General features: G+C 41.1%; 1 protein-coding gene across 1 annotated transcript; it reads left to right on the top strand.

Annotated features, from left to right (window-relative positions):
- Window positions 1-610: 610 nt before the first annotated feature.
- Window positions 611-11,842, top strand: BTF3 (basic transcription factor 3). Its single transcript, XM_074995425.1, has 6 exons — window positions 611-753; window positions 1,210-1,278; window positions 6,409-6,522; window positions 6,732-6,933; window positions 10,548-10,604; window positions 11,752-11,842. The coding sequence occupies exons 2-6, from the start codon at window positions 1,210-1,212 to the stop codon at window positions 11,796-11,798; spliced, it is 489 nt and encodes a 162-aa protein (XP_074851526.1). The 5' UTR covers window positions 611-753; the 3' UTR covers window positions 11,799-11,842.
- The last annotated feature ends 422 nt before the right edge of the window (window positions 11,843-12,264 follow it).

Below are 12,264 nucleotides of genomic sequence, written 5' to 3' on the forward strand. Positions count from 1 at the left end.
CTTTCGAAAGTAAACCCCATCTTCAAAAGAATCCCTCTTCCCTTTTTTTTTGTGAATGATTCTTTCGCAGATGGGGTTTACTTTTGCAAGAGCAGTGTCTACACTGATTTTCGTCTGTCAAAAAAAGCTATTTCAAAATAGGAATATGGAAACGAGGCATCAGGTTCGCAAATTTGTACCTCATTTGCATTTTCAATTTACCTTATTTGCATACCTCTTTCCAAAGAGGAATGCAAGTGTAGACACAGCCTAGGTGCCTGAAGTCAGAGCCATTCAGTCCAGCACACAGTTTGGGACACCCGGCGCTGGCCCACACTTTGAGTGGCCCTGTGGCAAAGCTCCAAGACGTGTCCCCAGGAAACGAGCGCACAACACCAGACGTCGGCCAGAGTGTCAGAGAGAAACCAGCGAGTCCCGCGCCCTCTCCCCTCGCGTCTCTGCCGGCCAGAGCCATCCACGCCCCGCTCCCGCGGTGCAGGGCGCCGGCCAGTACAGGAGGACCCTACATCTGCTCGCCTCAGACACCATCACGCTCCACAGGACAGAGAACACGCTCCGCTTTCTTGGCCTGAGGCCGGTAGAAGACCGCGCGCGTCTGACGTTAGTCGTTGGCGCGTCGCCCCACCCCTCAGCTCCTTCCTTCCTTCCGGCCGCCATCTTGCGTCTCTCCGCGTGTGTGCGTTTTGCTCTGCGCTCCCCGTCGCGGCTCCCCGCCTTTCCCCTGCCAGGACAGCGTCGCTTCCGCTCGGGAAGGTATAAAGGGGCCTGTGGCCGCTCGCAGGGGGGGATTTTGGGGTGGGTCTCGGCTGGGAGCCGCGGCTCGGTGGGTCGGGAAGACGCCGTAGGGTTAGGCCGCGCAGGGCCCGTAGTTGGTGAGCTATAAGTTTCTGCGGCGGGGCCGGGCTGCGGGCGTCCCTCGGTGCCTAGTAAATATTCCCAACCCAAAGATAGGCCTCGAGCCTTCTCCGCTCCCTGGTTTGGTCTCTGTGCCGTGTCTTTTCGACGGGCCGCAGAGCGGCCTTGCTTTTCTGGCCACCCCGGTACGGAGTCCGCGCTGTGGGAGAGACAGGATAGGTTGGGGGCAAGGGAGGCCTCGTCTAGTTCCTGAGATAGCGGGGGCGGGCTGCATTGTAGACTCTGCCAGTCGCGGAGCTGAGTTCCCTAGTCAGCGGAGCAGTGTCGAGTGGCGTTACTGTTCTTCTCTTTTAGATGAAAGAAACAATCATGAACCAAGAAAAACTAGCCAAACTCCAGGCTCAAGTGCGCATTGGTGGGAAGGTAAGACCCAGCTGCTCCTTGTGGATGAGTACAAAGTAGCACCCAAACCCCTTAAAATCTAACTCTGCTGTTTTATTTTGGTACGGCATTGGTCTGTTTTAACTAATGCGCTGTTTCTATTAGTAATATGTTTTCCCATTTTCTCTTGTCTCTTAAATACAACCTGTTTTCTGTGTGTGTGTGTGTGTGTGTGTGTGTGTATATGCTAGGTCAATTGTAAAAATAGAATAGAAATTTTTCTAATTGATTTTCAGAGACATCTGGTAAAAGTAAGGCTGACTTTAAACGTGTGTGTAGTTTATGACTTCCGTTAGAAAACCTTTGATATTACAAAAGCAAAATGTACGTTTGGTTTAGGCTTAGAGGCTTTCGTAAAGGGAAACTAAAGTTGGGTAAGAAACATGGCATTCTGTTTCACAGCTACAACAAGATTAATTGCCCACATGTATGTTCTAGTTTTTGGACTGACTAGAAAGCAGTAAAGTAGTGCTTTAAAGACTAACAGAATAATTTATTAGGTGAGATTTTGTGGGACAGACCCACTTCTTCTTCTTTTTCATTTGGTGAACTATGCCTTAAATATTGAGTCTGTTCTGGTATGGTGATGGTCTGAAGAAGTGGGTCAGTCCCAGAAAAGCTCACCTAATAAATTATTTTGTTTAGTCTTTAAAGTGCTACTTTAGTGCTTTTTTGTTTTGATAGTATATAGATTAGCATGGCTTTCTCTCTGTTACTTGGACTGACTAGGTTTTTCTGTGTTTGTCTCACAGAATAAGCTACTTCTTCACCTATTGGTTTCATGCTTTTAAAACAAAGTCCAACTCATGAACAAATCTGTAGACACACCATTATTTATAATTTAAAAACATTTAAAGATAATCAGCCCTTTGCTTTCATTAAAGGTTCTTTTTTCCTGCAAGGATGGATACCATTAATACTAGAACTGGTGCTTTGCTTAGCTGTTAATGAGGCCATCAGTTCTTGCAGCAGAAACAGTTTCTGAATTCATGTTTGTGCCATGAAAACAAACTTTTAATTAGTCTTTGAAGCAGATCTGTTTGTAACTTTAAATCTGTATGTGAACTAGTAAGTTTGGTTTTTTTTAAATCCTTTCAGTACATGTTAAGGGGGTTCAAAAAAAAATCTACTGCATATTACACTTGCTGATATGTGCAGTTGTTGCATACATGCAGTATAAAAACCCTAAGTGATGGAGGGAACTTATTGATGGCTCTGTGATAATCCACCCTTGAGGGAACAGATTATTAGTGTTTTAAAGGCAAACTGTGTATTGTTTTTTCTTTGTTTTGAAGAAAGGATGTTAAAAATTGTTGCAGAACCCCAAAATAAAATGTAAATTGTCAACACACAGGATATACAAATTATAATGAAATAAACAGAATTTTTTCTGCATAAAAGCATTTAAGTGTCAGTCATTATATAGAGTGCACAGAAATGCATCCAGCTACAAATTGATGTCTCATGTTAATAAGGCTTGTCTCTTTGGTCACGTACTTAGTCTAGATAAACCTGATGTGGGAGTGCTGGCTATGGAGACTTTTATTATAGTCATGTACATGTGCACACCCAGCTTGCGTCAGATTAGTTTGCTCACTGTAGTGTTAAGTGACAAAACTGTATGCATTTGTAGGCATATTTGCTGTTTCATTAATATCATTGAAAACAGTGAAGTTTAATGTGTTAGAGATGCTACAATTAAGTCTCAAGTTGGCTAGGGAAATTTGGTACCTAAATATGCTGTTTTAAAAATAGATTTGATTTGATGGTGTCTAATACTGTGCAAAATACTTTATTTCAGCATAGCAAAATTGTACTCTCACTTAACTTGTAGGTACTGTTTTAGTCAGTGGGGAAAAATTAGTTTTGGTAATCATGGAAAGAACAGACTGTGCCTCATCTACAAACATTTCAAGGCTGTTTTGTAAAACTACTGTGTCCATTTCTAGCTTTAGCAAAATAGCTGTAAATTCATTTGGGTGAAGTTTCAGGATTATTATACTACTTGATGATACTAGTACAACTTGCGTGTTTTTTTTTGGTGGCCTAGGATGTAGTCAGTCCTTCCCATTTAGCAATGACACTTGCATTTCCACTTTTTCTTTCTTCAGTTTTTAGGGCAGGGTTAGCCGAAGGCATTACTCAGTATTCATACATAATCTGCAGCAGCCACTTATCTTTAATATATAGGTGGAGCCTTATGGATTGTACAGGTCTCAGCGTGTTCAAGGTGGATTTTGTGTCAGAGACTTGTAATCTTCACAGGCTTTAAGTCTGTAAAGATGAAAGCAGCTGCTGTTCACTTAATGGAAATCAAGTAAGAGTCGGATGGCAAACAACTAAATCACAGCTATATAGTTTTTTTTCTCATTTATTTTTGGTTAACTAAATCAATCCAAATGCATTTGCCACCTATTTTAACCCATTGTGACTTGGTAGATTGGCAGGTGTCTGTACAGGGTTTTTTGTTTGTCAGGCTCATGCAAGGCGTGACGTTCTCAACCTATTTAAATGCCCTTTGTTCTGAAACATAATGTAGTCCTTTCGGAATAATAAAAGCTTCTTTTGAATTACTCCATATGTGAAATGTCACTATTCTGGTAGCAGGGACTTTCAAATTGCTGAGTGAGCCCGGTTCAGATTGCAGGCTGGCAAAGAGTTTTAAACTGAGATTCCTTTCTAGTAGAGTTCCATATTAATGGGACTACTGCTGTTGCTACTGGACTGCCTTTTTTCACATGCAACTTAAAAAGGAGCTGGGGTTTAGCTGGGATTGGATTAAAGCCCATAATGTCCACCCAAATGTTTCTTTATATCAATTCACTGATCCGTACAGTTTCTGAGCAAATTGTCTACATCTGTTGTGTCCAACTAGTTCTGAAGCAGGAGCCACTATAGCGCATTAGCCACATTATTCTGAAAATGTATTTATTGTTCAAGCGTATTAGTCACACTCAACTGGCCAAATAGCCACATGTGGCTAGCATGTTGGACAGAATGTGTCTAAATGGATCTGATATCACTACTAACAGATTGCTGACCGAAAGCAGGAGTAGTAGGGCTACTAGCAGATTCTGGGAGGAAAAGGAATGAAGTTAATAGAATCATCAGTTATTGTACTGTTTACCTCAGTGGCTTCTGAAGCCTTGCGACTGTAATAGAAGCCATAAGATGGTGGTGCTGCTGCTGATATGGAGAACAGTCTTGCCCTTGCTAGTTAACTGTAGTAGTACGGTAAACTCTTGCATATCCAGTGTTCTGTCATCTGGAGCTCTCAAATAACTGGCATTTGAACCATAAATAAATTTTAGTTACATTTTCCATAAGTACAGGATAGTGAACGTAAATACAAATACAGTGTAAGTTTACAGTATACAGTAATACTGGTATCGGTAAATAAAATGCTCTACTTAAATTTGTTTCTTACTATCTAATCTTGTTTTTCTTTAGTGTTATGCATTGCTCAGTATACCTATTATCCAGAATATTTGAATATCTGACAACCTCCTGGTCCCTGGGATGCCGGATATGAAACAGTTCACTGTAGTAAGCCTCTTCTACTCTACATCTTGGAGCATAGGCCATTTACAATCATTTGCCAGTATCCCCTGTCCTGCATGATCTTTTCCAGTTCTGACCAGGTGTATCCTGTCTTTTTAGTGTCTGCGTTATGGTCTTTACGACAGGTGTTTCTTGGGCACCCTCTTTTCCCTTTCCTTTGTGGGTTCCATCTTAAGGCTTTCCTTGTGATGGTGGTGGTTTTTCTCCAGGTATGTCCAATTCATTGCCATCTTCTCTTCCCGATTTCTTTTCCAGGAAGTTGTTGAGTTAGTTGCCAGAGGTCTTGGTGGTTGATGGTGTATGGCCAGTGGATCTGGATGATTTTATGGAGGCAGTTATTGATGAATGTCTGGATTTTTTTTGAAAGTCATCTTTTTGGTCCCCTGAGTTTCCGTCTCATACAGTATTGCTGGTTTGACATTGGAGTTGAATAACCTGATCTTAGTCTTTTTGATCTGCTTAGAATTGTTGATGTTTTTCATGAAAAAAGCTTTCTTGCTTTCCCAGTCCTTGTTCTCACATCAGCCTCAATGCTGCCTCTTTATCAGTAATGCTGCACAGATATGTGAAGACCTCAGCTTCATCCAGTGCCCTTCCATCAAGTATGAGTGTCCCTGTGCTACTGATGTTATATTCAAGATCTTAGTTTTTCCCTTGTGAATGTTCAGGCCAACTGTAACGAAGAAGTCAGCAAGGTCTGATGTCTTCTCTTGCATCTGCCAGTGGCTATGGGACAGAAGTGCCGGATCCTGGACTTTGCCAGTGTCGCCCAACTGGGTCCACAGTGTCTACTGGGTCCCACTTCTTTTTCCCTGCTGTTGTCATCTTCATGATCCAGTCTATCACCAGGACAAATAACTATACCAAAATACAAATCTTGACTCTTTGTTTGTGAAGAGTTGGCCTTCAACAAGGGGAGAAGGTCTCTCTTGGTGACTTCTGCTTTGTAAATGGGTACAAATTGAATTCATTTATATAATATTGTTATTGACATGCAAAATATATGATTCGCCAAAGAAGAAAAGACAGATCCGAATCTGTCAGATACAGGTATCATCTGATTGGGGCAAAGTTCTCTGTGTTGGACTGAAATTCCTATGTTGTGCTGTAGTGTCTCATTGTTCTTGGGATTTTCTCATTTCTTTTTGATGAATAATAGTCTTTGATATCTGATAACTAGAAAATATTTTTGTACCCTCCTTTTATTTAAAATTTATCTTACAGTAAATATCCCTTACTTTTGCATCCTAAAATTATCAGAATTTGGATATGTTTTAAGAAACTTAGAAAGGTTTCCAATCTCCTTTCCAGAAAAGGTTCTCTTGTAAAGAGAATTTGACAGACTTACAATGAAGTATGTATGACAAAATTTTAAAGTGTGCTAAGATGGGATGTTTGAAATCTTCAGTGCATAATGTTGATATAACTGTCAAGATAAATGCCAAATTTACCAGTTCCTCCTCCTTAACGCTGTCGTCATCCCCTGCAAGTGATATTTGAAAATTGCTGTTGTATAAAGGTGTGTGTAACATAAATTGTCTTTCCACAAAGGGTACTGCCCGCAGAAAGAAGAAGGTTGTCCATAGAACAGCTACAGCAGATGACAAGAAACTTCAGTTCTCACTAAAGAAATTGGGAGTCAACAATATCTCTGGTATTGAAGAGGTAACTGCTTTATTAAAATAAAAAGCAAACCTAAAATAAAATAGTTTGAGGGTTGTTATATCTGCTTCTGAGTATATTCTTGAACTGTTATAAATGTTGCAAGTAAAACTTGATTTTTGAACAAGGTTTACTTATCCGTCTTTTGTATTGAATGAAATTGTAATCTAACACTTGATGACTGTTTTGTTATGATTGACTTTTTCTTGCAGGTAAATATGTTTACCAACCAGGGAACAGTCATCCACTTCAACAACCCTAAAGTTCAGGCATCTCTGGCTGCTAACACTTTCACTATCACAGGCCATGCTGAGACAAAGCAGCTGACAGAAATGCTTCCCAGCATCTTAAACCAGCTTGGAGCTGACAGTCTGACTAGCTTGAGGAGATTGGCAGAGGCTCTACCCAAGCAACGTAAGTAGTAACCCCTGTCTGCTATTTTTAAGCAGATTTGTATGGGCTGTGTCACAGCATTGAACTTTATAAGTGAAAATTCAGTGTTCCACCCATACACTTGTAAATCTATTTGTAGATGAAACTTAGATGTGCAAACAGGATCTGAAAATTGTTTCCAACATGATACATAGCAGAACAAAAGAAACTGGAACGTATCCCTTAATCCACATGTCATTTCTTAGATGCCAAAAATTAGCAAGCAGGATAATTAATGGGTATTTTATTGATTCAGGCAGCTTGTTTAATTTGATCACGCTTGTGTTAGAATAGGTTAGCTCATTTTAATTGTAAAACCTATCAATTTACATTTAAAAAAAAGTCTGTCCTTCCCGCCCCCTTGGTCTGGCTGTGTTCATTTGCACAGAATTTCAGGAGGGAATTTAGTGGCAATAATGAGCTCTGTCATGCTCCTTCCTCAGGTTTACTAAAAGTAGGTCTGCAGGGGTGGACTTTTGCATAACCAGGGGGTAATGAAACAGGGAATTCCTAGAGTTGTCATAGGAGGTGGAGAGAGATGATCAAGGCTTCTACCTCCAAATGCCTAAAAAAAAATGATGGGTGTTGTCCAGTACCCTCTTCTCATCATAAATCTCACTGTAGTTTTGGATTAACACAGATAAGGATTGAGAGTACCTAAATTGTAAAGAGGATGTGGGTAGAGACTAGGGAGGGTCCCCTCAGCCCAGAAAGGTGATGTTGCTATAGGATGGGATGGGGAGGAGAAGGAATTGGCAGAAAATGTCTAGTTTTACTGTCACTGGCATCACTCCCACTGCTTGCAAGTTGGGGCTTCCTAGTCTTGCTCTTGTCGTCCTGGTTAAACTTCTGAAATACCTTGGAGAGGAATTGCAAACTGTCTGCCCAACCTTATCCACTCTGCATCAGTGGATGAGGTCCTTGCAAGCAGTTAGGAAAATAGCCAGTTTCCAGCAATAGTGAACCTGACTGCAGCTTTCCCTCTTCCCATACACACCTCTCAGAAGGTAAGGCAAATTGTTTATGGGGAGAAAGTGCTGCTTGTACAGTCTTCTGGCACCACCTGCTGCTTTTATATCTGAGGACAGACTGTGAATGGCTTAATTGTTTAAGGATATTTGTACATTGCAACACATGGTTGGCCCATGCGAACTGACTTGGGATACGGGGTTCAGACTGTTTAGTTGCAGGGTAGGTGCTCTGACTGGAACCCAGGTTCTGAGACCCTGTGATGTAGGAGGGCCCTAGAATTCAGGTTGCACTGCAGTGAAACAGTCCAAGCCCTGTGAGCCTGGGTCAGCTGGCACAGGCCAGTCACAAGTGAATTAATTGTGTTATAGATGTATTGATGTCGCCTCCCTCTCTGCTCTTATCTCCTTTTTCTGGGTAGGCAAGGCATAGTAGTCCCATGGATGAGGGAGGATGGTGGATGTTTTGCTGTTTTCTGCTTTTAATTCATAAGGAGGTTGCTGGATCCCCTCTGATAGTGTGTAGGATTTTATATGCTTCCCCATGACCTTAAAGAACTTACAGAACATCATCCGCAGCTGGACAGTTTGTTGTTTCTACAGGAGTTCATGTGCCTCCCTCCCTCATGTCATCTGAAAGGGAGTCCTTTTTGGTTTTCTTGGGACAGACCCAGCAAGATTCCTTGAAACTTCTTAAATCCTCAAAGGAGCCCGTGAGATTGTCATGAATCCTGACTGATTTTTGTATGACCCAAGTGCTAATTTTGGATACATCAACATTTTAAAATGATTAAATATTAAAAAGTTTAAAATATTACTTTGTGTTAGGAAAGCAGTCTTCAACTTCGAACTGAACAGTTGTTTAAAATCCACCATCCGGTATTGCTTACTGGCTTTGGAAATCTAATGGTTGAGAAGTGAATTGCCCATGCTTTTTATTTACACTAGTCAGTTTATAACTGACTGAAATAACTGATTTCCTCCAGTTTATTGGCCAAGTATGTGGAGACTTTAAACTCGATGGAATCTCTGTGGAGTGCTAGCTTTTGAATGCTGCACCCAAACAGAGAAGATGGGAGAAATCTTTGGCCAGAACCTTATTGACTGTGGGGAGATGGGAGACACATGAACCTCTTTAGCATACCCACAGTATGGGATTACCTCTGCAGTTGGCTATAGATCAGAGTGGTTGGTGGCACCCATTAATGCTGTCCAACTAAAGGGTGCCTCATCCCTTTATCCTCCCAATAGAGTCTAACTTGTTTACACCCTGAATGACGTTTTTCTCAGACTGAAAGAAGAATGGTGGGAGCAGGAGAACAATGGAGTCATGTACACAGCCCCAGCTAAGGGGCAAAGAATGGGGCACCTGGTTTGTGGGAGCGAGGGCGCACAATGAGGGATGCTGGAATATGTGGAGGTGGAGAAGGGAGGAACAGGTGTGTACGCAGTGCTTCTGCTCTGGGAAGGAGAATGGGGGATCCTGGAAGGGGAGGGCACACAGAACCCATGCCAGGAGGAAAGAATGGGGAGAGATGTGAAAGGGGCACATAGAGCTGCCAGAATGCAGGACTTTGGTTTGGGAGTTGTGTTGGTGGGCATAATTGGCACAGCAGCTCCAGCAGTGGAAAGATTAGTGTGAATTGCAGAGTCCTTGAAGGGGGGAAAGGGGAAATGTTGGGGAGGAAGGTGGCACAAAGTTTGTGATTGGGAATGGAAGGATGCAAGTAGCCCTGGTGTGTGAATAAGCCCAGCTAATGTAAGCTGCAAAGTTTGATTTTTTTTTTTTTTTTTTTTTTGTATACTGATTTTAAAATTTTTTTTTTTTTTTTTAATTATCAAGCCCAAATAGGTTTCCTGTCTCTCATCTTGTGAATACTCAAACAACGTCCTTTCTGGTTTAAATAGCAGAAAGCTTGTAGTGCAGGATGTTCTTTGTATTTGGCTGGGAGACTGGGGCTTGAATTCATTTCCCACCTACCCTTTTGTTTTTCACAGCATGAGGATTTAGTGATTTCAGTGACTTGCAAAGTTATTGCACTCCCCAGGCTGTTCACAGGAATGATTGATTGGAGGGCTCATTGAGGTGTTCAGAAATTTGATTTTAGGAAAACTTGGTAGACACTCATTTTGTGATCTGCGTGAGCAAACACAGCTAGCCATTTTTGTAGTTTAGAGTCTTGGATAGATATAGAGATCAACTGAATTATCAGTAGATCAAGATACTGTTTTAATCTGGATAAAAGCAGCCCAGCTTTTGCATTTGTAGATGAAAATGATTCACACAAGCTACTTAATTTGCAGTGTTTGAAATCATCTTATATTGCTGCAATAAGTTGACTAGTAAAATAGTTGTAGCAGGTGTCCTCTTGTTTCCTTGATGTGCTGATTGTTGTCTGAGGAGACATGATGAAGCAGCCAAATGAGTATATACTCTCTTAACTGAGTCTTACTTCATAATTATGACTAACTTGCATCACAGATCCATTTTCGGAAGGGGAAGTATTTCAAATGAATATCAAAGCATAAGTTTTTTGGTTTTATTCCAAAAAATTAATTTTGTAATTCTGATTTTTTAACAACTAAACTTGCCATTTAAAATAGGCATTAAATTATGTGTAATTACAGCTGTGGATGGAAAAGCACCTCTTGCTACTGGAGAGGAGGATGATGATGAAGTTCCAGGTAAGAGAAAACATAGTTTAGAAACTTATTAAAGGACTTACTATCCCACAGGCTACACACATAATGTATGTAGAATTGAGGCCAAGAAATTGATTTAAAAACAAGGATTAGGAGTTTGACAATAAGAATTTGGGAGGGAAATGCTAGTGGCTGAATGATCCCCAAACTTAAATTTCTCCTTGGACAAGCCGTTTCATGGTGGAAAATTATGAAATGGCTTGCAACTTCTTCTGAAGTATTGGAATTGGATGCTGTCAGAGTATGAGAACAGATGGGCCTCTGGCTTACTCTAGCATATTAGTGCTTTTGTAGAAATAATAGTATCTGCAAGTTTTTAATAGATGCTGTCAGTATCTGTGCATCAAGGAATTGGCCTTACTCCAAGGATACGGAAGAAGCTCCTCCTTCCCTTTCCACTTCATGAGTATTGTGTGGCACAGTTAACGTGGCTACATTATGTGGCATTGGCTGTTCTTGAATATAGGATTCATAAGACACCAGTGATTCATGTACACCAGAGCTTTATGTGACATTGGCTACATCTACACTAGCCCCAAACTTCGAAATGGCCACGCAAATGGTCATTTCGAAGTTTACTAATGAAGCGCTGAAATGCATATTCAGCGCTTCATGAGCATGCGGGCGGCCGCGGCACTTCGAAACTGACGCGCCTCACCGCTGCGCGGCTCGTCCCGAGGGGGCTCCTTTTCGAAAGGACCCCGCCTACTTTGAAGTCCCCTTATTGGGAATAACTGACTTGGGAATAACTTATTGGGAATAAGGGGACTTCAAAGTAGGCGGGGTCCTTTCGAAAAGGAGCCCCCTCGGGACGAGCCGCGCAGCGGTGAGGCGCGTCAGTTTCGAAGTGCCGCGGCCGCCCGCATGCTCATGAAGCGCTGAATATGCATTTCAGCGCTTCATTAGTAAACTTCGAAATGACCATTTGCGTGGCCATTTCGAAGTTTGGGGCTAGTGTAGACATGGCCATTGTCAGCAGAAATGGCTTCTTTAGAAATGCTAGAGCTATATCTCACAATAAAACAATGTTGGCATTTAAAGTAAAATCTTGTCTCAGACTTGATATATTTGACAAGGTGATAAGGGTATTGATGCTTTGGTTTCAATGTGTACTTTTCTTTCTTTCTAGATCTTGTTGAAAATTTTGATGAAGCTTCAAAGAATGAGGCAAACTGAACTAAATGTCACTTTCTGAATAAAATTAAAACTTGAAAAAGCTACATGGAGCTGCTATTTTATATTGTGACTGCTTTTATTTGTAATTTTTTGTATTATGTTTACTGATCCCATGAGGTCTAAAATCTGTAATATTTGGAAACTCCTTGAACATTGCAGCTCTTTTCAGTTATTGCTTATACACAACATTAATTATCTTTGCAGCCTGGTTGAACTGAACAGACTGAAAAAAGTACAAAATCAAATTGCTGACAAAGTCTGCCTATACAGTTAACTTTTTGAGTAACTTACAAGCAAATACCTGGCTTTAGTGAATTTTGGCACATAATAAAAGATGTAAAATTGAAAACTTCAGTGTGGCTTTTATTAAAAAAGCAAATATTTTTAAAGAGGAAATAGTTTGGCCTAATGGAGAATAAATCTATGTCTAGAACATCGTGCTTCTCTGCAAAGCATCTTTCAATTG

The sequence above is a fragment of the Carettochelys insculpta genome, chromosome 5, assembly GCF_033958435.1.
Source record: "Carettochelys insculpta isolate YL-2023 chromosome 5, ASM3395843v1, whole genome shotgun sequence".
NCBI classification, from domain to species: Eukaryota; Metazoa; Chordata; order Testudines; family Carettochelyidae; genus Carettochelys; species Carettochelys insculpta.